We start from the raw sequence: 21,151 nt of genomic DNA, 5'->3' as shown, positions 1-21,151 counted from the left end.
GAACAGAGCTAAGTAGTGGTGGATCTGTGGAATGCTCTGCCACAGACTTCAGTGGAGGCAAAGTCCATGTGTTAATTTAAGGCAGAAGTTGATCATTTCCTGATCAGTCAGGGCATCAAGGAAATGGTAAGAAGGCAGGTGTATGGGGTTGAGTGGGATCTGGGATCAGCCATAATGGAGTGGTGGAGCAGACTCGATGGGATGAATGGCCTACTTCTGTTCCTATGTCTTATGGTCTTATATTTGTTGAAGTTTTTGAGTATTTTAGTTGATAAGCCAAATCTCCCCAAACTCCTAGTGAAATATAGCTGCTGTCTTGCCCTCTTTATAGCTACATCAATATGTTGCATCCAATTTAGGTCCTCAGAGATATTGACACCCAGGAACTTGAAATAGTTCACTCTCAACTCCTGATCCCTCTGAGGATTGGTTTGTGTTCCCTCATCTTGCCCTTTCTGAAGTCTACCATCAGCTCTTTGGTCTTGCTGACATTGAGTCATAGTCATAGTCATAGTCATACTTTATTGATCCTGGGGGAAATTGGTTTTTGTTACAGTTGCACCATAAATAATAAATAGTAATAAAACCATAAGTAGTTAAATAGTAATATGTAAATTATGCCAGTAAGTTATGAAATAAGTCCAGGACCAGCCTATTGGCTCAGGGTGTCTGACCCTCCAAGGGAGGAGTTGTAAAGTTTGATGGCCACAGGCAGGAATGACTTCCTATGACGCTCTGTGCTGCATCTCGGTGGAATGAGTCTCTGGCTGAATGTACTCCTGTGTCCACCCAGTACAGTATGTAGTCGATGGGAGACATTGACCAAGATGGCATGCAACTTAGACAGCATCCTCTTTTCAGACACCACTGTGAGAGAGTGCAAGGTTATTGCTGTGACACCACTCAACTAACTGGTATGTCTCCTTCCTGTACGTACTTCCATCACCATTTGAAATTCTGCCAACAATGGTTGTGCCATCAACAAATTTATAGATAGTAGTTGAGCTATACCTAGCCACACAGTCATGATTCATCTTCTTTCCCAAATACTCTATTTTCAGATGCAAACACGAGGAAATCTGCAGATGCTGGAATTTCAAGCAACACACATAAAAGTTGCTGGTGAACGCAGCAGGCCAGGCAACATCTCTAGGAAGAGGTACAGTCGACGTTTTGGGCCGAGACCCTTTGTCAGGACTAACTGAAAGAAGAGCTAGTAAGAGATTTTAACGTGGGAAGGGGAGGGGGAGATCCGAAATGATAGAAGACCCACCACTAAGCACATCTTTCCCTCCCCACCTCTCTGCTTTCCACAGGGATCGCTCCCTACGTGACTCCCTTGTCCATTCATCCTCCCCCATCCCTCCCCACCAATCTCCCTTCTGGCACTTATCCTTGTAAGTGGAACAAGGGCTACACATGCCCGTACACTTCCTCCCTCACTACCATTCAGGGCCCCAGACAGTCCTTCCAGGTGAGGTGACACTTCACCTATGAGTCGGCTGGGGTGATATATTGCGTCCGGTACTCCCGATGCGGCCTTCTGTATATTGGCGAGACCCGACATAGACTGGGAGATCGTTTCGCTGAACACCTACGCTCTGTCCGCCAGAGAAAGCAGGATCTCCCAGTGGCCACACGTTTTAATTCCACGTCCCATTCCCATTCTGATATGTCTATCTACTGTAAAGATGAAGCCACACTCAGGTTGGAGGAACAACAACTTATATTCCGTCTGAGTAGCCTCCAACCTGATGACATGAACATTGACTTCTCAAACTTCCGTTAATGCCCCACCTCCCCCTCGTACCCCATCCGTTATTTATTTATTTATATACACACATTCTTTTTCTCTTTCTCCTTTTTCTCCCTAGGCCTCCTGTCCCATGATCCTCTCATATCCCTTTTGCCAATCAACTGTCCAGCTCTTGGCTCCATCCCATCCCCTCCTGTCTTCTCCTATTATTTTGGATCTCCCCCTCCCACTCCCACTTTCAAATCTCTTACTATCTCTTCTTTCAGTTAGTCCTGACGAAGGGTCTCGGCCCAAAACGTCAACTGTACCTTTTCCTAGAGATGTTGCCTGGCCTGCTGCGTTCACCAGCAACTTTTATGTGTGTTACTCTATTTTCAGACTTTCCACATACTTCTTGGTATATTTGTGTCAAGTGATCTGTCTACATCCAAAATATATTGAGTAACTTGGCTTCCAAAGCCTTGTGAATCAGACAAGTTCACTGTCTTCTGAAAGAGAAAAGTTTCTCCTCTGAGACTGTAACCTCGGCCCCCTCAGACTCCTCCTGAGCTCTGTCAGAATTTTGTACATTTTTAATGAGATTTTCTCTTGTTATTCTATACTCTTGAATGCAGGTCCAATCAATCATATCGCTCAACGTCAACATTGATTGCACTTTCTGTGTCAAGTTTATTTTCTTGGGTAAGAAGCCAGAAACTGTACAAATTACTTCAGGTATGGGCTTCCCCATCATTTGCCATCTTAACCAGTCGCTGCTTTTGCATGCTTGCTTTGTGACTGGTTTACAAGAACACCCCAACCCACTTAAACTGTACATCAAAATTTCCCACTTTTTACCATTTAATTAAAACTGTCCTGTTTTTCATAGTTATCCAAATTGTTATATTTTCCATATATTTCCTCCTTCAATTTGTATAAGTTACTTTCAAATCTCTGCTTCTTTCTCACAACTAACAATCCCATTCAGTTTTAGGTTATAATAATGATAATAACTTTAATTTTATAGCAGCTTTCATACATTAAGATGCAGATTTAAAGTGCTTTACATAGATTGTAAAGATAAACCAATATGGTCATAAAAATGAGAAAATTAAAAATCATAAGTAAAGACAAACATTATATAGAATAAAATGTAATCCGATAGATCAAAGTCAGAGATTCAAAGTACATTTATTATCTAAGTATGAGATTTGTCTTCCCAGACAGCCACGAAACATAGAAAGAAAAATGATGGAACCTGTTCAAAGAAAAACATTAAGTTCCCTCAGATGCAGAAAAATAATGCAAATGAAAACAAAAAAACGAGCAAAAAACACAGAATATAGAAACACAAAATCAAAAGCATATTCAGTTCAGCTCAGTGCTCGTTATCTGCAGGCCACCCCGCTTCAAAGTTGCCCCAAATAGCAATGAAAAAAGGAGCGACCAGAAACACATCATAATTTGAACTGGAGAGTTCAATCAACAAACCATGTCGATTAAACCTTGCCCAGGACCCAGAGCTCTGGCTCCATCCTCTGACAGAGACCATTCAAACACAGGGACCTTATGTCAGATGCAGAGAGGGAGGGAGCGAGAGAGAAAACATCTCATGCAGCCACCTTCCTCTGACGGCAGCAAACGAGAAGCTGAAGTAGTAAAATGGATTCAGCAGTGGCTGGATGGGCAATGCCAGAGAGTAGTGGTGGATAACTGTTTGTCAGATTGGAGGCCAGTGACTAGTGGTGTGCCTCAGGGAATGTTATTTGTCATATACATTAATGATCTGGATAATGGGTTGGTAAATTGGATGAGTAAGTATGCAGATGATACTAAGATAGGTGGAGTTGTGGATAATGAAGTAGGTTTTCAAAGCTTGCAGAGAGGTTTAGGCAAGTTAGAAGAGTGGGCTGAAAGTTGGCAGATGGAGCTTAATGCTGATAAATGTGAGGTGCTACATTTTGGTAGTACTAATCAAAATAGGACATACATGGTAAATAGTAGGGCATTGAAGAATGCAGTAGGAATAATGGTGCATAGTTCCCTGAAGGTGGAATCCCATGTGGATAGGGTGGTGAAGAAAGCTTTTGGTATGCTGGCCTTTATAAATCAGAGCATTGAGCAAAGGAGTTGGGATGTAATGTTGAAATTGTACAAGGCATTGGTGAGGCCAAATTTGGAGTATTGTGTACAGTTTTGGTCACCGAATTATAGGAAAGATGTCAACAAAATAGAGAGAGCACAGAGAAGATTTAGTAGAATGTTACCTGGGTTTCAGCACCTAAGTTACAGAGATAGGTTGAACAAGTTGGGTCTTTATTCTTTGGAACGTAGAAGGTTGAGGGGGGACTTGATAGGGGTATTTAAAATTATGAGGGGGATAGACAGAGTTGACATGGATAGGCTTTTTCCATTGAGAGTGGGGAAGATTCAAACATGAGGACATAAGTTGAGAGTTAAAGGACAAAAGTTTAGGGGTAACTTGAGGGGGAACTTCTTTACTCAGACAGTGGTAGCTGTGTGGAACGAACTTCCAGCAGAAGTGGTTCAGGCAGGTTCGATGTTGTCGTTTAAAGTTAAACTGGAGAGCTATATAGACAGGAAAGCTATATAGAGGGTTATGGGCTGAGTACAGGTCAGTGGGACTAGGTGTGAGTAAGAGTTCGGCACGGACTAGAAGGGCCGAGATGGCCTGTTTCCGTACTGTAATTGTTATATGGTTATATGGTGGATGGCGTTGAATACTCTCTCATTTTCCACTCGTGCCTCGCTGATTTCAGTCTTCCTTGGTGCCTTAATCAGCGAGAAATTGAGTTAATCCTGGGCTCATGCCCCGTCTCCAGGCTTCTTGGCCTTGAGGCCGCACACTTCGCTCTAATTCATGGAGACAGTAGAAGTGCCATATCTCTCGAGCCAGATGACACACCTACAAAACATAGATCACAGGTTCCAACAGCAGTAGAACCACATTTGAAAGAAAAAGAAGACATGAAAGAAGTACTTTCATGAACCAGCCAGAGGATGATCCCCTTGGTGTTGTTTGCTGGCAACATCTTCCAGACCAAATTATATAAATATCAACATCAACAGACATTACGTAATCCTATAAGTAGGTTTTAGACCATCAGGCATTGGAGCAGAATTGAGCTATTTTAAGGGTCTTTTAAGAGATTCCTGGATAGGTATATAAAGTTTAGAAAAACAGAGAGCTATGGGTAACACAGGTAATTTCTAAAGTAAGTACATGTTCGGCACAGCATTGTGCTGTAGGTTTTCTATGTTTCTATTTGGCCCAATGAGTATTCAATGCCATTTGATCAAGGCTGATCCATTTCCCTGTCAACCCCATTCTCCTGCCTTCTCCGTAAGGTTACGACCTTTCATGCCCTGACTTATCAAGAATTTATCAACCTCTGCCTTAAATACACCCAGTGGCATGGACTGCACAGATTCACCACCTTCTGGCGAAAGGAATTCCTCCTTTTCTGTGTTCTAAATGAACATCCATCTATCTTGAGGTGTTGCTCTTTCCCCACCATAGGAAACATCCTATCCACATCCACTCTACCTAGGTTTTTCAACATGTGATGGGTTTGAATGAGATCCCCCATCATTCTTCTAAATTACACCAAGTACAGGCCCAGAGGCATCAAATGTTCCTCATATTATAAGTCTTACATTCCTGGAATAATTTTTGTGAACCTCCTTTTAACCCTCTCCAATGTCAGCACATCCTTTCTTAGATACAATACTCCAAATGAATCCCATCAGTTCCTTATAAAGCCTCAGCATTATATCCTTGTTTTTATATTCTAGTTCTCTCAAAGGGTATGCTAATATTGCACTTGCCTTCCTCATCACCGACTCAACCTGAAAATTAACGTTAGGGAATCCTGCATGAGGGCTCCATAGTCCCTTTGCACCTTGGATTTTTGATTTTTCTCCCCATTTAGAAAATAGTCTCTGATTTTATTCCTTCTAGCAAAGTATATGAACAAACAATTCACAACACTGTATTCCTTCTGCGAATTCTTTGCCCATTCTCCTAATCTGTCCATGTCCTTCTGTAGCCTCCCTGCTTTCTTAACACTACCTGCCCCTCCACCTATCTTCATATCATCCACAAAATTGGGCACAAAGCTATCAATTCTGCCATCCATTAGCATAACTTAAAAAGAAGCGCTCCCAACACCCCCCCCCCGAGGAACACACTAGTCACTGGCAGCCAGTGAGAAAAAGGTCCCTTTATTCTCAGTCTTTACTTCCTGTCAATCAGCCAATGTTCTATCCATGCTAATATCTTTCTTGTAAAACCCTGGGCTCTTTTCTTGCTCAGTAGCCTCATGTGTGGCACCTTGTCAATGCCTTTTGAAAATCCAAGTAACCAACATCCATCATTTCCCCACCCCTCCCCCATTGTTTATCCGACTTATTTCCTCAAAGAATTCCAATAGATTCGTCAGGCAAGGTTTTCCCTTAAGGGAACCATGTTGACTTTGGCCCAAGTTACTATGTGCCTGTAAATACCCCAAAACATCATCCTTAAGAACCAAATCCAACACCTTCCCAATCACTGAGGTCAGACTAACTGGCCTAAAATTTCCTTTCTTCTGCTTTCTTCCCTTCCTGAAGGGTGGAGTGACATTTGCAGTTTTCCAGTCCTCCAGAATCTAGTGATTCTTAAAAGATCATTACTAATGCCTCCACAATCTCTTCAGTTAAATCTTCATAACTCGGGTGTAGTCTAACTTGTCCTGGTGACTTATCTACCTTTGGACCTTTCATCTTCCCAAGCACCTTCTCCATAGTAAAAGCTACCACGCTCACTTTTGTGAACTTCTGGCATACTGCTAGTGTCTTCCTTAGTGAAGACTGATGCAATATACCTATGCAGTTTATCTGCCATTTCCTTGTTCTGAAACGTTCCACAGTACTGGTGAATCCCAGCTGATTCTTGGTACATAAGTACAAAAGGCCACATCACTAGTTCTTATATGCTTTGCTCTAGGAACACTAAGCAAATGTATTTGAGGATCTAAGATTACAATTAGCGATATAAGGGTATCCTTACTCTCAAATATACATGGAGTTCAACCCAGATAAGTGTAAGGTGATTCGTTTTGGTAGGTCAAATATGATGGCAGAATATAGTATTAATATTAAGACTCTAGCAGTGTGTAGGATCAGAGGGATCTTGGGGTCCGAGTCCATAGGACACTCAAAGCTGCTGTGCAGGTTGACTCTAGTTAAGAAGGCATGCGATGCATTGGCCTTCATCAACCGTGGGACTGAGTTCAAGAGCCGAGAAGTAATGTTACAGCTATATAGGACCCTGGTCAAACCCCAATTGGAATAGTGCGCTCAGTTCTGGTCACCTTCACTACAGGAAGAATGTGGAAACTATAAAAAGGGTGCAGAGGAGATTTACAAGATGTTTCCTGGATTGGGGAGCATGCCTTATGAGAATAGGTTGAGTGAACTCTACCTTTTCTCCTTGGAGCGGTGGAGGATGAGAGGTGACCTGATAGAGGTGTATAAAATGATGACAGGCATTGATCGTGTTGATAGTCAGAGGTTTTTTCCCAGGGTTGTAATGGCTAACACGAGAGGGCACAGTTTTAAGTTGCTTGGAAGTAGGTACAGAGGATATGTCAGGGGTAAGTTTTTTACTCAGAGAGTGGTGAGTGTGTGGAATGGGCTGCCGGCAACGGTGGTGGAGGCAGATACGATAGGGTCTTTTCCGAGACTCCTGGATAGGTACATGGAGCTTAGAAAAATAAAGGGTTATGGGTAACCCTAGGTAATTTACAAAGTAAGTACTTGTTCAGCACAGCATTGTGGGCTGAAGGGCCTGTATTGTGCTGTAGGTTTTCTATGTTTCTATGTATATACAAAGGAGCTAGATTATTCAGAGCTTTGTACACAATTAAGACTATTTTAAAGTTGATCCTAAAGGGCTCGGGCAGCCAATGTAACAATGCTAAGACCAATGCACTCAGATTTCCTTTTGGTTAAGGTTCTTGCTACTGCACTTTGACCAAGCTGCAGCGATTTACTGTACTTCTCTCCAAGGCACTCCTGAAAATAGTGCATATAATAGTCTAATTGGCTAAAAACAAAATCATGTTATCAATTTCTCTGTATCTTGAGATGTTATAAAAAGTTGAACTCCTGCAATGTTCTTTAAATGAAAGATCGGTCTCAGTAATATGATTAATATGTGATTTGAAAGTTAGCTCAGTCAATTAGTAAAGGCATCCGTTAGTCTTGCGAGACCATGGATCTGCGCCTGGAAAGTCTTCACTGAACAAGATGCACTGAACGATCAGGAAACGATCAACTTATGTTTTGAATATACCCACAGGCATGGCCTCATTACAGTCTGTGGCTGAGCATTCCACAGATTCACTACTCTCACTAAAATAATTCCTCCTCACCTCTGTTCTAAAAGGCCGCCCCTCAATTTTGAGGTTGTGCCCTCTAGTTCTGGTTACCCCCCCCGCCATAGGAAATATCCTCTCCATATCCATCCTGTCTAGTCCTTTCAACATTCAGTAGGTTTCAATGAGATCCCCCTGCATTATTCTAAATTCCAGCGAGTACAAAGGTTCAAAGGTACAATTTAATATCAGATTAATGTATACAATATTACATCCTGAAATGCTATTTCTTCACAACCATCCACGAAAGCGGAGAAGTGCCCCAAAGAATGAACGACAGTTGCCAAATGAATTGAATTGACTTTATTTCTTACATCCTGGTCGCCTCAGTACAGGAAGAATGTGGAAACCATAGAAAGGGTGCAGAGGACATTTACAAGGATGTCACCTGGATTGGGGAGCATACCTTATGAGAATAGGTTGAGTGAACTTGGCCTTTTCTCCTTGGAGCGACAGAGGATGAGAGGTCACCTGATAGAGATGTATGAGATGATGAGAGGCATTGATCGTGTGGATAGTCAGAGGCTTTTCCCCAGGGCTGAAATAGCTAACATGAGAGGGCACAATTTTAAGGTGCTTGGAAGTAGATACAGAGGAGATGTCAGGGGTAAGTTTTTTACGCAGAGAGTGGTGAGTGTGTGGAGTGGGCTGCCAGCGACGGTGGTGGAGGTGGAAACAATAGGATCTTTTAAGAGACTCTTGGATAGGTACATGGAGCTTAGAAAAATAGAGGTCTATGGGTAACCCTAGGTAATTTCTAAGGTAAGGACATGTTTGGCACAGCTTTGTGGGCCAGAGGGCCTGTATTGTGCTGTAGGTTTTCTATGTTCTATGTTCAATCCTTCACATACATGAGGAATAAAAATCTTTATGTCACGTCTCCATCTAAATGTGCAATGTGCAATCATAGTAATTTATAATAATTTATAATAAATAGAACAGTCAATGTAATATAGAGTACACCAAGTAATATAGATGCTCCTCATTTGTTAACTCCTTCATTCCTGGAATAATGCTTGTGAACCTCCTCTGTCCTCTCTCCAATGACAATACATCCTTTCTGAGATATGGGGCACAAAACTGTTGACAATACTCTAAGTGTGGCCTGACTAGCATCTTATAAAGCCTCAGCATTATCTCCTTGCTTTTATATTCTATTCCCCTTGAAATAAATGCCAACGTTGAATTTGCCTTCTTTACCACAGACTCAACCTTCTGGAAGTCTTGCACAAGGTCTCCTAGGTCCCTCTGCACCTTTGATGTTTGAGCCTTCTCCCAATTTAGATAATAGTCTGAACTATTTTTCCTTTTACCAAAATGCATTATCATACATTTCCCAACACTGTATTCCATCTGCCACTGTACTTCTAATTTGTCTAAGTCCTGTTGAAATCACATTGTTTCCTCAGCACTACCTACCTTCATATCATCCGCGAACTTTGCCACAAAAGTCATCAATTCCATTATCCAAATCATTGAAAATCAGTGTGAAAAATGGCAGTCCCAATACTGACCCCTGAGGAGCACCATTAATCACTGGCAGACAACCAAAAAAGGTTGCCTTTATTCCCACTCGCTGCCTCCAGACAGTCAGCCATTCTGCTGTCCATGCCAGTATCTTTCCTGTAACACTATAGGATTTTATCTTGTTAAGCTGCCTCGTGTGTGGCACTTTTATCAAATGCCTTCTGAAAATCCAAGTAACTGACATCCACGGCCTCTCCTTTCTCCACCCTGCTTGTTACTTCCAGGGTTGTCAGCAAGATTTCTCTTCACTGAAACCATGCTGACCTTTATGTATTTTACCATTGGTCTTCAAGTAGCCTGAAACCTCATCCTTAACAATAGACTCCAACACTTTCCCAACCGCTGAGGTTAGGCTAACTGGCGTATAATTTCCTATCTTTTGCCTTCCTCCTTCTTAAAGAGTGGAGTGACATTTGCAATTTTCCAGACCTCCAGGGCCATGTCAGAATCAAGTGATTCTTGAAAGATCGTGACCAATGTATCTGTCATCTCTTCAACAACCTCTCTCAGGACTCAGGAAAGTAGTTCATCTGGTCCAGGTGACTTGTCCTCCTTTAGACCTTGTGAGTTTGCCTGGCACTTTTTCTTTTGTAGTAGCAATGGCACTGTTGCTCCCTGACATTCATGGACCACTGGCACACTGCTAGCGTCTTCCATAGTGAAGGCTGATGCAAAGTAGTCATTAAGTTCACCTGCCATTTCTTTGTTCCCCATTACTACCTCACCAACATCATTTTCCAGTGGTCCAATATCAATTTTCACCTCCCTTTTATTCTTTATATAACTGAAAAACTTACAGTATCCTGCTTTATATTATTGGCTAGGTTACCCTCATATTTCATCTTTTCCATTTTTATAGCTTTTTAGTTGCCTTTTGTTGGATTTTAAAAGCTTCCTAATCATCCAACTTCCCACTCACTTTTGCTACCTCATATGCTCTTTCCTTAGCTTTTATGCAGTCCTTAACTTCCCTTGTCAGCCATGGTTGCCCAGCCCTGCCGTTTGAGAACTACTTCTTCTGTGGGACATAACTATCTTACACCTCATGAACTGTTCTGAGAAACTTTAGCCATGTCTGCTCTGCCGTCGTCCCCACAGTATTTTCCTGGGCAAGCTCCTCTCTTATGCCTCTCTAACTTCCTTTATTCCATTGCAATACTGACACATGTGAGTTATGCAACTCTCTCTCTAATTGCAGTTTGAATTCAGTCATATTATGATCACTGCCTCCAAAGGGTTCCTTTACATTAAGCTCTCTAATAAGATGTGGATTATCACAGAACACCCAATCTAAGATAGTCTTGCCCCTAGTTGGCTCAAGCACAAGCTGCTCTAAAAAACCATCTTGTAGGCACTCAACAAGTTCCTTCTCTTGTGATTTGACCTGATTTTCCCAATCCTTTTGCATAGTCAAGTCCCCCATTACAATTGTGACGTTACCCTTATTACATGCCTTTTCCAGCTCCCTTTGCAATCTCAACCCCACATCTTGGCTACTATTTGGAGGCCCATATATGATTCCCATAGTTTTTTTTAACTTGCAGTTTCTTAACTCCACCCACAAAAATTCAACATTCTCTGACCCTATGTTACCTCTATCTAAAAATGTAATTCCATCTCTTACCAACAGAACCACACCATCGCCTATGCCTTCCTGCCTGTCCTTTTGATACAAGGTATATCCTTTGATGTTAAGCTCCCAACTATGGCCTTCTTTCAGCCACGGCTCCACAAAGTCAATCTCTAATTGCACCACTATTTCGTCCACCTTATTCCAAATGCTACCCGCATTTAAATACAGCACCTTCAGTCCTGCATTCTCCGTCCTTTAAAATTTTGCCTCTGTGGTACAATTTAACTCTTTGCTCTGTCTGCATTTGTACCCAATCATAGGCTTGGCCTTTCTTACATTCATGTTACACCCATCATTTACTTGTAAACTTGATGGCTCTGTTGTAGGGATGGAACTGGACTCTCTGACGGTGGTGTCTGAAAAGGGTATGCCGTCCAAGTTGCATGCCATCTTGGACAATGTGTCCCATCCACTACATAATGTACTGGTTGGGTACAGGAGTACATTCAGCCAGAGACTAATTCCACCGAGATGCAACATAGAACGTCATAAGAAGTCATTCCTGCCTGTGGCCATCAAACTTTACAACTCCTCCCTTGGAGGGTCAGACACCCTGGCATAATTTATATATTACTATTTAATTATTTATGGTTTTGTTACTATTTAATTATTTATGGTGCAACTGTAACGAAAACAAAGTTCCCCCGGGATCAATAAAGTATGACTATGACTATGGCTCATCCTCAGCTCTATCATACTGGTTCCCATACTGGTATCAACCACTGTGCTCAATTTTAAGAGAACAAGAACTGACGTTCCCTCATTAGTATTAAGCCATAAGTCATTTACTACTTTAAATAGTGCAGTTTCTGTACTATGATTTGATCTAACACCTGACTGATAATGCTTAAGAACAGAATTTTTATTCAAGTAGTCACTTAATTGTCAAAAAAACTACTTTTTCTAAGTTTTTACTTAGAAAAGGCAGTTTGGAAATAAGTCCAAAATTGTCCAAAACAGAAGAATCTAGATTATTTTTCTTAAGCAGGGGTTTAACCACTGCAGTTTTTGAGGAATTTGGGAAAATGCCAGAAACTACGTACTGAGTAATTAACTCTGTCGAGTACACTGTCAATCAGTGCATGTTAAACTTCTTTAAAGAAGCCGGTGGGAATAGGATCAAGGACACAAGTGGTCAGCTTTAGTTGAGTAATTATTTCTCGAAGTTTAGATAAACTTATTTTACTAAAGGAGTTTAGTTCAGTGTTGAGCTTGATGAGGTTCAACAAGATTTATTCTTGATATCTGTATTATATTACATCTTGTACTATTCATTTTTCTGTAAAAACTGTATCAAAACTCTCTCTTTTAGCCTTAGATGCTTTCATCAATCTTTCCATTAATGGAGCTGGGTTTAATAGATGTTCAATAGTTGAAAACAATACTCTTGGGTTACGTGCACTGTCACTATGAGCAAACTTATTTGCACATTTGGTTCCCCCCATTCATTGATTGTGAATAACGAAGGCCCAAGCATTAATACTTGCAGAAACCCATTAGTCACTGACTGGCACCCCAAAAGAAACCCACTTATTACTGATCGTTGTTCAACCTTCAGTCCTTGCCACTACATTACTCCCAAAGCCAAATGGTTCAATTTTGCACACTAGCCACTTCCACTCAGTGGTCACTCTATCAGGTACCTCCCGTCTCTAATAAAGTAGCCACTAAGTGTATGTTTATGGTCTTCAGCAACTGTAACACATGGTTATTTGAGTTACTATCACCTTCCTGTCAGCTTTAATGAATCTAGCCATTCTCCTCTGACCTCTCATTAACAAGGCATTTCTGTCCACAGAACTCCCTTGATGTACTTCGTTTTCACACCATTCTCTGTAAACTGCAGAATCTGTTGTGTGTGAAAATCCAAGGAGGTCAGAAGTTTCAATATTCAAACCACCCCATTTGGCATCTGACACCAACAGTCAAAGTCCTTTCCTCCCCACTCTGATGTTCGATCTGAAAAACAACTTAATTCTTTGACTATATCTGTGTGCTTTTATGCATTGAGTTGCTGTCACATGATTGGCTGATTAGATATTTACATTTACAAGCAGGTGTTCTGGTGTACCTAATAAAGTGGCCACTGATTATATACCTACACTGTATTTACAAGCCTTCCAGAAGCAGTGAAATGTAAATTCCTGTGCACAAACCTGCGAAGATTTTCTGAATTTTTAATACTAGACATCAGGTCACCTTCTCTCTCTGATAAAGCATATTTCCTAAATTGAGTGTACTATAACAGATTGATGCACTCTGGGGAAAATTCTCCAGTCCTGCTGAAGGATCTCAGCCCAAGCGTCAACTGTACTCTCTTCCATTGATGCTGCCTGGCCTGCTGAGTTCCTCCAGCATTTTGTATGTGTTGCTGGTATAAACCACACCTTTGATTCCACAGTGAAATGTAGTGGAAGTAATCTATGTTTAATCCTGAATTGAATTGTTACTAATGCACATTTTTTTCCTGGCAGGATGAAATCATTGCAAGAAATCATTGATCCACAATAAAGAAAATGGTCTCTTCATTTAGAAGATACTTGTGGCTTTGTTGCAATCATCAATTCATTTGTAAGAACTGGCAACCGAAGAGATTTCTAATGTGCGCTTCTGTAACCAACAGAGAAATGACCCTTAAGCAGAAGGGCCTGGAGATCTTTCAGACTGCAATCAATGCCGTTCTGCCTCAAAATATAATCAAGGATAATGTTAGCATGGAAGGAGAGAGGCTGCTGATACAACGTCAGTCTTTCCGAGTCCACAAAAATGTCCACCTTGCCGGATTTGGGAAGGCAGTGATGGGAATGGCAGCTGCTGTGGAACAGATACTTGGAGACCATTTGGTCAAAGGAGTGATCAGTGTTCCTCTTGGGATTCAGAATGATCTTCAGCTGACTGGAAAAGAGTAGGAAAGAGGAAATTATCATGTGGTTTTTCTTTTTCTGCTACCCACAAGTGCCAGTGAGCCTTCCCCAATAAATCCAAACCAGAAGCTTGAATATTTATCAGTTTTGGGCTTGCTAAATTGGCACATTTCTGATCCAGTGAAATGGGGCCACGGTAAAGCAGGATTTTCCTGGATTTAATCTCTGATCCTGCTGTTGTAGCTAGTCTCAGAGGAGATAAGAAAATGGAAATTTCCATGTTTGAGGAGATATTAATAGTATAAAAGGCAAGGGATATTGTGCAAAGACAGACTTGTCATAGTGTCATACAACGCAGAAATAGGCCCTTCAGCCCAATGGATGTATGCCAACCACAACATCATCCCTTACTATCCCTTAGAAATCTCTTACTAGCTCTTCTTTCAGTTAGTCCTGACGAAGGGTCTCGGCCCGAAACGTCGACCATACCTCTTCCTATAGATGCTGCCTGGCCTGCTGCGTTCACCAGCAACTGTTATGTGTGTTGCTTGAAATTCCAGCATCTGCAGATTTCCTCGTGTTTGCATCATCCCTTCAAGACGCAGTTGGTGATGCTTGGTCCATAACCTTCAAAGCCTATTCAAAACATGCCTCTAAATGTTACAGTTGTACTTAACTGACCCATTTCTTCTGGAAGCTAATTCCAGGTGCTCATTACCCTCTGTGTAAAGAAATTACCTCTTCTGGTCTCTTTTGAATCTTTCCCCTCTTGTATCTGTGTCCTCTACTTTTGGACTCCTCAACTCTGGGGATAAGACTATGCCCCACCATCTTATTCTCCTACACTCCAAGGAATAAAGATCCAGCAAGGCCAACCTATAATTCAATCTATAATTTAAGCCCTCTAGTCAGGCAGCATCCTTGTAAATCTCTTCTGCACAGTCTCCAGCTTGACAACGTCTTATCCTTGTTCTGACGTGCAATCCAAGAATAAGGCTGCTTCAAATTCATCATAATTGTAAAACACTACTGATTCTACAAATTCTGGAAATCCAAAGCAGCACACACAAAATGCTGGAGGAGGTCAGCAGGTCAGGCAGCAAATATGGAATTAATAAACAGTTAACATTTTGGGCTGAGATCATTCACCAGGACATTAGTGGAAAACTGTTTTAGATTAACACCAATGCTAAATTTGTGTTGTGTAAGCCAGATAATAAGGGTCTGAAGGGAGCGTCACTAAGGTACAGCTTAACACAGGATTGAAACTCTACTTCCATCAGGCAATTGATGCAAAAAAAATCTACTTTAAATGCTCCATAAAACATTTGACAGACAGTAAAACCGCCACATTAAACTTTTGCTAATTAACCAAACAAGAAGAAGGGAAACTACATAATTATGAAGAAGATAATTTCTTTCAATGCAGCAAGTCATTTTGGTTTGGAATTTATTCAAGATTCCTGAAAAGATGCCAAAAGTGAATTTAGTTGTAACTTTCAAAGGGTATTAGTTAAATACACGTATGTTCAGGAGCAAAATTAATTAATTCCCTGTTTTATCTGCAACCTTTGTACAACATAATGAAGAATGACTCAGAGAATTTTCCAGATTATCCTGCGTCTGCACTTGTGTTAGAATTTCATTTCAAGTGGGAAGATTTCCACGTTTGATGTAGTCAAGCTGCTATAACCGATTTCACCAATATCGACCAGTGCTTTCCCAATTTCATTTCCTAATCACAGGTGGTAGAGGAACAGATGCCACTACTTTGTCTCCACCCTTGTACCAAGGAGGGTTGAAAGGCACTTGTTCCTGTAGCTGTCTCTTACCCAGTGACTCTTACTAGTAAACGTAGATGTGTAGGGATGTTCTGTGAGGGCAAACATATCATTGTTAAACAGGCTGTCAGCAATTAAATTTTTGATGTTCTGGAATGTGGGAGTAGAGGGGAAAAATCAGCTAAGGGTGATAGGTAAAATGTTTAAGGGGAACATGAGGGGGAACTCCTTCACTCAGAGGGTGGTGAGAGTGTGGAACGAGCTGCCAAACTAAGTGGTGGATGCAGGGTCAATTTCATCTGTTAAGAGAAATTTGGGTAGGTACATGGAAGGGAGGGATATGAAGAGTAGATAGGTGTAGATCAGTGGAACTAAGTAGAATAATAGTTTTGGCTGAAGGGCCTGTTCTTGTGCTGTAGTGTTCTATCACTGGTAAAGCCCATGACTCTCCTAATAATTGTAGGTTTAAGGCTATTTGCAAAAAGGTCAGAGGGGAGCTGAGCTAGTTTCTATGACACTTTCACATCAGATGATGTTGAGTTTATTCATAAATTGTGCCTTCCGTGGTTTAATTTTCTCTGGCAAGAACCAAATACAGGCACTGAGGTAGACAAAGTAATGGAGGGAAAGGAGAGATCAAAGCACTCTGGACATGAGATTATTCAGTAGATATGTGAAAAAAATGCAAGTAAAATATACCTTTTGCAAATGTATGGACAAGTAATGTACTTGGTCATAATTCCAGATTGTCTCCACAGGGACATGCTTTTAAAGCCACAGACAAAAATACAGGTAATGGAAGGAGCACAACATAATCTTCCTGATGAGAATTCTTTAAAGGCAGCAAACAGTATCCATCACTTAGCTGAAGAACTCACTGAACATGACTTGTTACTTGTGCTAATCTCAGGTAAGGAATTCTTTTCAGTTCATGATTACCCCATACTATTGTCAACCATAGCATTAACCAGAGTGCTCTTGAAATATTGTGAGCAGATTTAGGCCCCTTTTCTAGGCAAAGATGTGCTGACATTGGAGAGGGTCTAGAGGAGGTTCACAAGAATGATTTTGGTAATGAAAGGGTTAACATAGGAGTGCTTTATGGCTTTTAGGATGTTTGGTATAGTGGGAGAGTCTAAGGCCAGAGGGAATAACCTCAGAATAGAGGGACATCCATTTAGAATAGAGGTGAGAAGGAATTTCTCTAGCCAGAGTGTGATGTATTTATGTAATTTATTATCAGGTTCTTGATTAGTCAGGGTGTCAAACGTTATGGGGAGAAGCCAGAAGAATAGGGTTGAGAGAGATAATAAATCAGCCATGACAGAGTGGTGGAGCAGACTCAATAGGCTGTATAGCCAACTTCTACTCCTACATCTTAGCCAACCTTCAGCAGAGTAAAAATGGAGTGCTGCATTGCAGGAGGTGGTACCTTTCAAGTAAGATATTAAACCAGTATGTTATCTACTGTCTCAAGTGGGTGTTAAAGAACCAGTACCTTTGCTCAGTAAAAAAAGAGCCAAGCATTCCTTCTGATATCTTGCCCAAAATGTATCCTGTTACTGCATTGGTAAGAACTTTCTGTGCACAAATTACACAGCAGGGAGACACCATCATGGTTGATTTAACATGGAATGCATTTTGTGTGCAATTGCAGAAACCCCTGCCAATGGCAAATAAAGTTAACTGTGAAGCTCTTTTCACAGATGTTGCCTGACCTGCTGTGTTTTTAGTTTCTATTTCATACTTCCAATAATTGCAGTTTTTAAGTGTTATCCTGTCAGTCATCCTATCAAATTCCTTGTAATAACTGTGTCATTGCATTTTCTGGGGAAGCGGTAGGTAGTGGTTAGTGCAATGCCTTAGGGTTCGCCAGCTGTAAGATCAGTACTCATTTCCTGCTACTGACTATAAGAAGTTTGTATGTTTTCCCCACATTGGTTTCCTACAGTGTCCCAGTTTCCTCCCACATTTCAAAGACTTGTGAATTAAAGTTAGTAAGTCGTTGGCATGCTATGTTATTGCCGGTAGTGTAGTGACACTTGCCGGCTACCCCCTGACGCAAGCAATGCATTTCTCTGTACGTTTCAATGTGCATGTGACAGACGAAACTAAACTTTAAAGCAATAAGGACCTACAAGGACATAAATTTTCAGTAATTTTTTTAAAAATGCAAATGCCAGAAATCTGAAATAAAAACAGAAAATGCTGAGAATTCTCAATAGGTCAGGCAGCATCCGTCCAAACAGGAGACCCTTCATCTAAACTTCAACCTAGACTTTGACTTCATTTAAATCAATATCTCGTAGTCTTTAAATAAGTGATTTAAGTTTAGAATTTGTATTGCAGATTTCCTTTACTTAAGGAAATGTGGGCTCCAGATTGCTGTGGGTGCTCAATCACTGAGTGTTTTCAAGATTAAGATGAAAGATTTTTGGACTATTTGAAAAGATATGAAGAGAACATGTAAAAGTGGACTAGAGGTTGAATGGCAGAATACCTTCCTATTTACTTTTAAATTCAATGTGTCCTGTAGTAATGTTAGTGACTTCCAGTTGGAGACACTTCCTACACATGCGTTTTAAAAGAACAAACAAAATGTGGACTCCCACAAAGTACAGGATGGACACTGCCATCACTAGCTATTAGTATGCTGTTAATGTTTTTGTTCTATCTATATTAATTAGGCTAGCTAATACTCGAACATTAACTACTCAAAACATAACCAATGAATTATAATTTAGAATCAGAATCAGAATCCTTTATTATCGCCAAGTATGTGGACACATACAGGGAATTTGGTGCCTGTTTCCCTGAGCTCTCGCTGTACAGAATCAAAAAGCAAACAAAACAATAGTGCAAATAATCATGAACCATATACAATGAGGTATGTACAGGTGGACTTGGTTTATAATAGACTAAAATTCCAGTGTTCATAAGACTGATGGCATACGGAAAGAAACTGTTCTTGTACCTATTTGTCCTGGCATACAGTGATCTAAAACGCCTACCAGAAGGAAGGAGTTGGAACAGGTGATGTCCAGGGTGTGATGGGTCTACAATGATGCTGCTTGCTCGCTTCTTCACTCGAGATACATATAAGTCCTGGATCGAGGGCAGTTTCACACCAGTAATCCTTTCCACAGCCCTAACAGTTCTTTGGAGTCTATTCTTGTCTTGTTTGGTAGCTGATCTAAAGCAGACGTTGATGAACGAACAGAGAACAGATGGGATTTGACAAAGTGCCACACATGAGGCTACTTAACAAGATAAGAGCCCATGGAATTACAGGAAAGTTACATACGTGGATAGAGAGTTGGCTGATTGGCAGGAAACAGAGAGTGGGAATAAAGGGATCCTATTCTGGTTGGCTGCCGGTTACCAGAGGTGTTCCACAGGGGTCAGTGTTGGGGCCGCTTCTTTTTACATTGTACATCAACAATTTGGATTATGGAATAGATGGCTTTGTGGCTAAGTTTGCTGACGATACGAAGATAGGTGGAGGGGCCGGTAGTGCCGAGGAAACGGGGAGTCTGCAGAGAGACTTGGATAGATTGGAAGAATGGGCAGAGAAGTGACAAATGAAGTACGATGTTAGAAAGTGTATGGTTATGCACTTTGGCAGAAAAAATAAACGGGCAAACTATTATTTAAATGGGGAAAGAATTCAAAGTTCTGAGATGCAACAGGACTTGGTAGTTCTCGTATAGGATACCCTTAAAGTTAACCTCCAGGTTGAGTCAGTAGTGAAAAAGGCGAATGCAATGTTGGCATTCATTTCTGGAGGAATAGCGTATAGGAGCAGGGATGTGATGTTGAGGCTCTATAAGTGAGACCTCACTTGGAGTACTGTGGGCAGTTTTGGTTGCCTTATTTAAGAAAGGATGTGCTGACATTGGAGAGGGTATAGAGAAGATTCACTAGAATGATTCCGGGATTGAGAGGGTTAACATATGAGGAACGTTTGCCCGCTCTTGGACTGTATTCCTTGGAGTTTAGAAGAATGAGGGGAGACCTCATAGAAACATTTCGAATGTTGAAAAGCATGGACAGAGTGGATGTGGCAAAGTTGTTTCCCATGATGGGGGAGTCTAGTACGAGAGGGCATGACTTAAGGATTGAAGGGCGCCCATTCAGAACAGAAATGCGAAGAAATTTTTTTAGTCAGAGGGTGGTGAATCTATGGAATTTGTTGCCACGGGCAGCAGTGGAGGCCAAGTCATTGGGCGTATTTAAGGCAAAGATGGATAGGTATCTGAGTAGTCAGGACATCAAAGGTTATGGTGAGAAGGCGGAGGAGTGGGACTAAATGGGAGAATGGATCAGCTCATGATAAAATGGCGGAACAGACTCGATGGGCCGAATGACGGACTTCTGCTCCTTTGTCTTATGGTCTTATGGTCTTATGGATTATTCCTGAATAGAATTGAGTCAGCAGCTCCTGAAGCAGGTTGTTCTTCCTGAGTTGACGTAGGAAATACATCCTCTGCTGAGCCTTTTTGATAAGGGTGTCCATGTTGGGTGTCTACTTCAGGTCCTGGGAGATTGTGACACCCAGAAACCTGAAAGTCTCCACAGCAGACACAATACTGTTGAGTATAGTGAGTGGGGGGAGTATTGGGGGGCTCCTCCTGAAGTCCACTGTCATCTCCACAGCCTTGAGCGTACTTAGCTCCAGATTGTTCTGACCACACCAGAGGGCCAGCCGTTCCACCACCCGTCTGTATGCAGACTTGTCACCATCTCGAATAAGGCCAATGACAGTTGTGTCATCTGCAAACTTCCGGAGTTTAATAGATGGATCGTGTGAGGTGCAGTCATTCATGTAAAGGGAGAAGAGCAGTGGGGAGAGCACACATCCCTGGGAGGCATCGATACTGATTGTCCGGGTGCTAGAAATGATGCTCCCCAGCCTCACTTGCTGCACCCTGTCAGTCAGGAAGCTTGTGATCCACTGACAGATGGCGGGGGAGACAGTGAGCTGGGTGAGTTTGGAGTGGAGGATTTCTGGGACGATGGTGTTGAATGCCGAGCTGAAGTCAACAAACAGGACCCTCGCAGAAGTTCCTGGGTTGTCGAGGTTTTGTAGTATGTAATGCAGTCCCATGTTGACTGCATCATCCACTGACCTATTTGCCTGATAAGCAAACTGCAGGGGGTCCAGCAGGGGG

The 21,151-nt window shown here is 41.5% G+C and overlaps 1 protein-coding gene across 6 annotated transcripts in view; it reads left to right on the top strand.

Annotated features, from left to right (window-relative positions):
- Positions 1-21,151, top strand: part of glyctk (glycerate kinase) — a 52,006-nt gene that overhangs the window by 10,529 nt on the left and 20,326 nt on the right. For 3 of the 6 annotated variants that reach the window (XM_072280786.1, XM_072280781.1, XM_072280785.1), the window contains exons 2-3: positions 13,810-14,240; positions 16,739-16,890. In XM_072280786.1, the coding sequence (XP_072136887.1) occupies positions 13,852-14,240; positions 16,739-16,890 (541 nt within the window). In that variant the 5' untranslated portion in view covers positions 13,810-13,851. Of the gene's footprint in view, positions 1-1,061; positions 1,160-2,370; positions 2,471-13,809; positions 14,241-16,738; positions 16,891-21,151 lie in introns of those variants that run through there. The other 3 variants (XM_072280783.1, XM_072280784.1, XM_072280782.1) reach the window with 3 other exon arrangements.

Source organism: Mobula birostris, chromosome 16 (genome assembly GCF_030028105.1).
Source record: "Mobula birostris isolate sMobBir1 chromosome 16, sMobBir1.hap1, whole genome shotgun sequence".
Taxonomy (NCBI): Eukaryota; Metazoa; Chordata; class Chondrichthyes; order Myliobatiformes; family Myliobatidae; genus Mobula; species Mobula birostris.
Note: the sequence above shows the minus strand (reverse complement) of the source record. Positions and strands in the feature narration are given on the sequence as shown.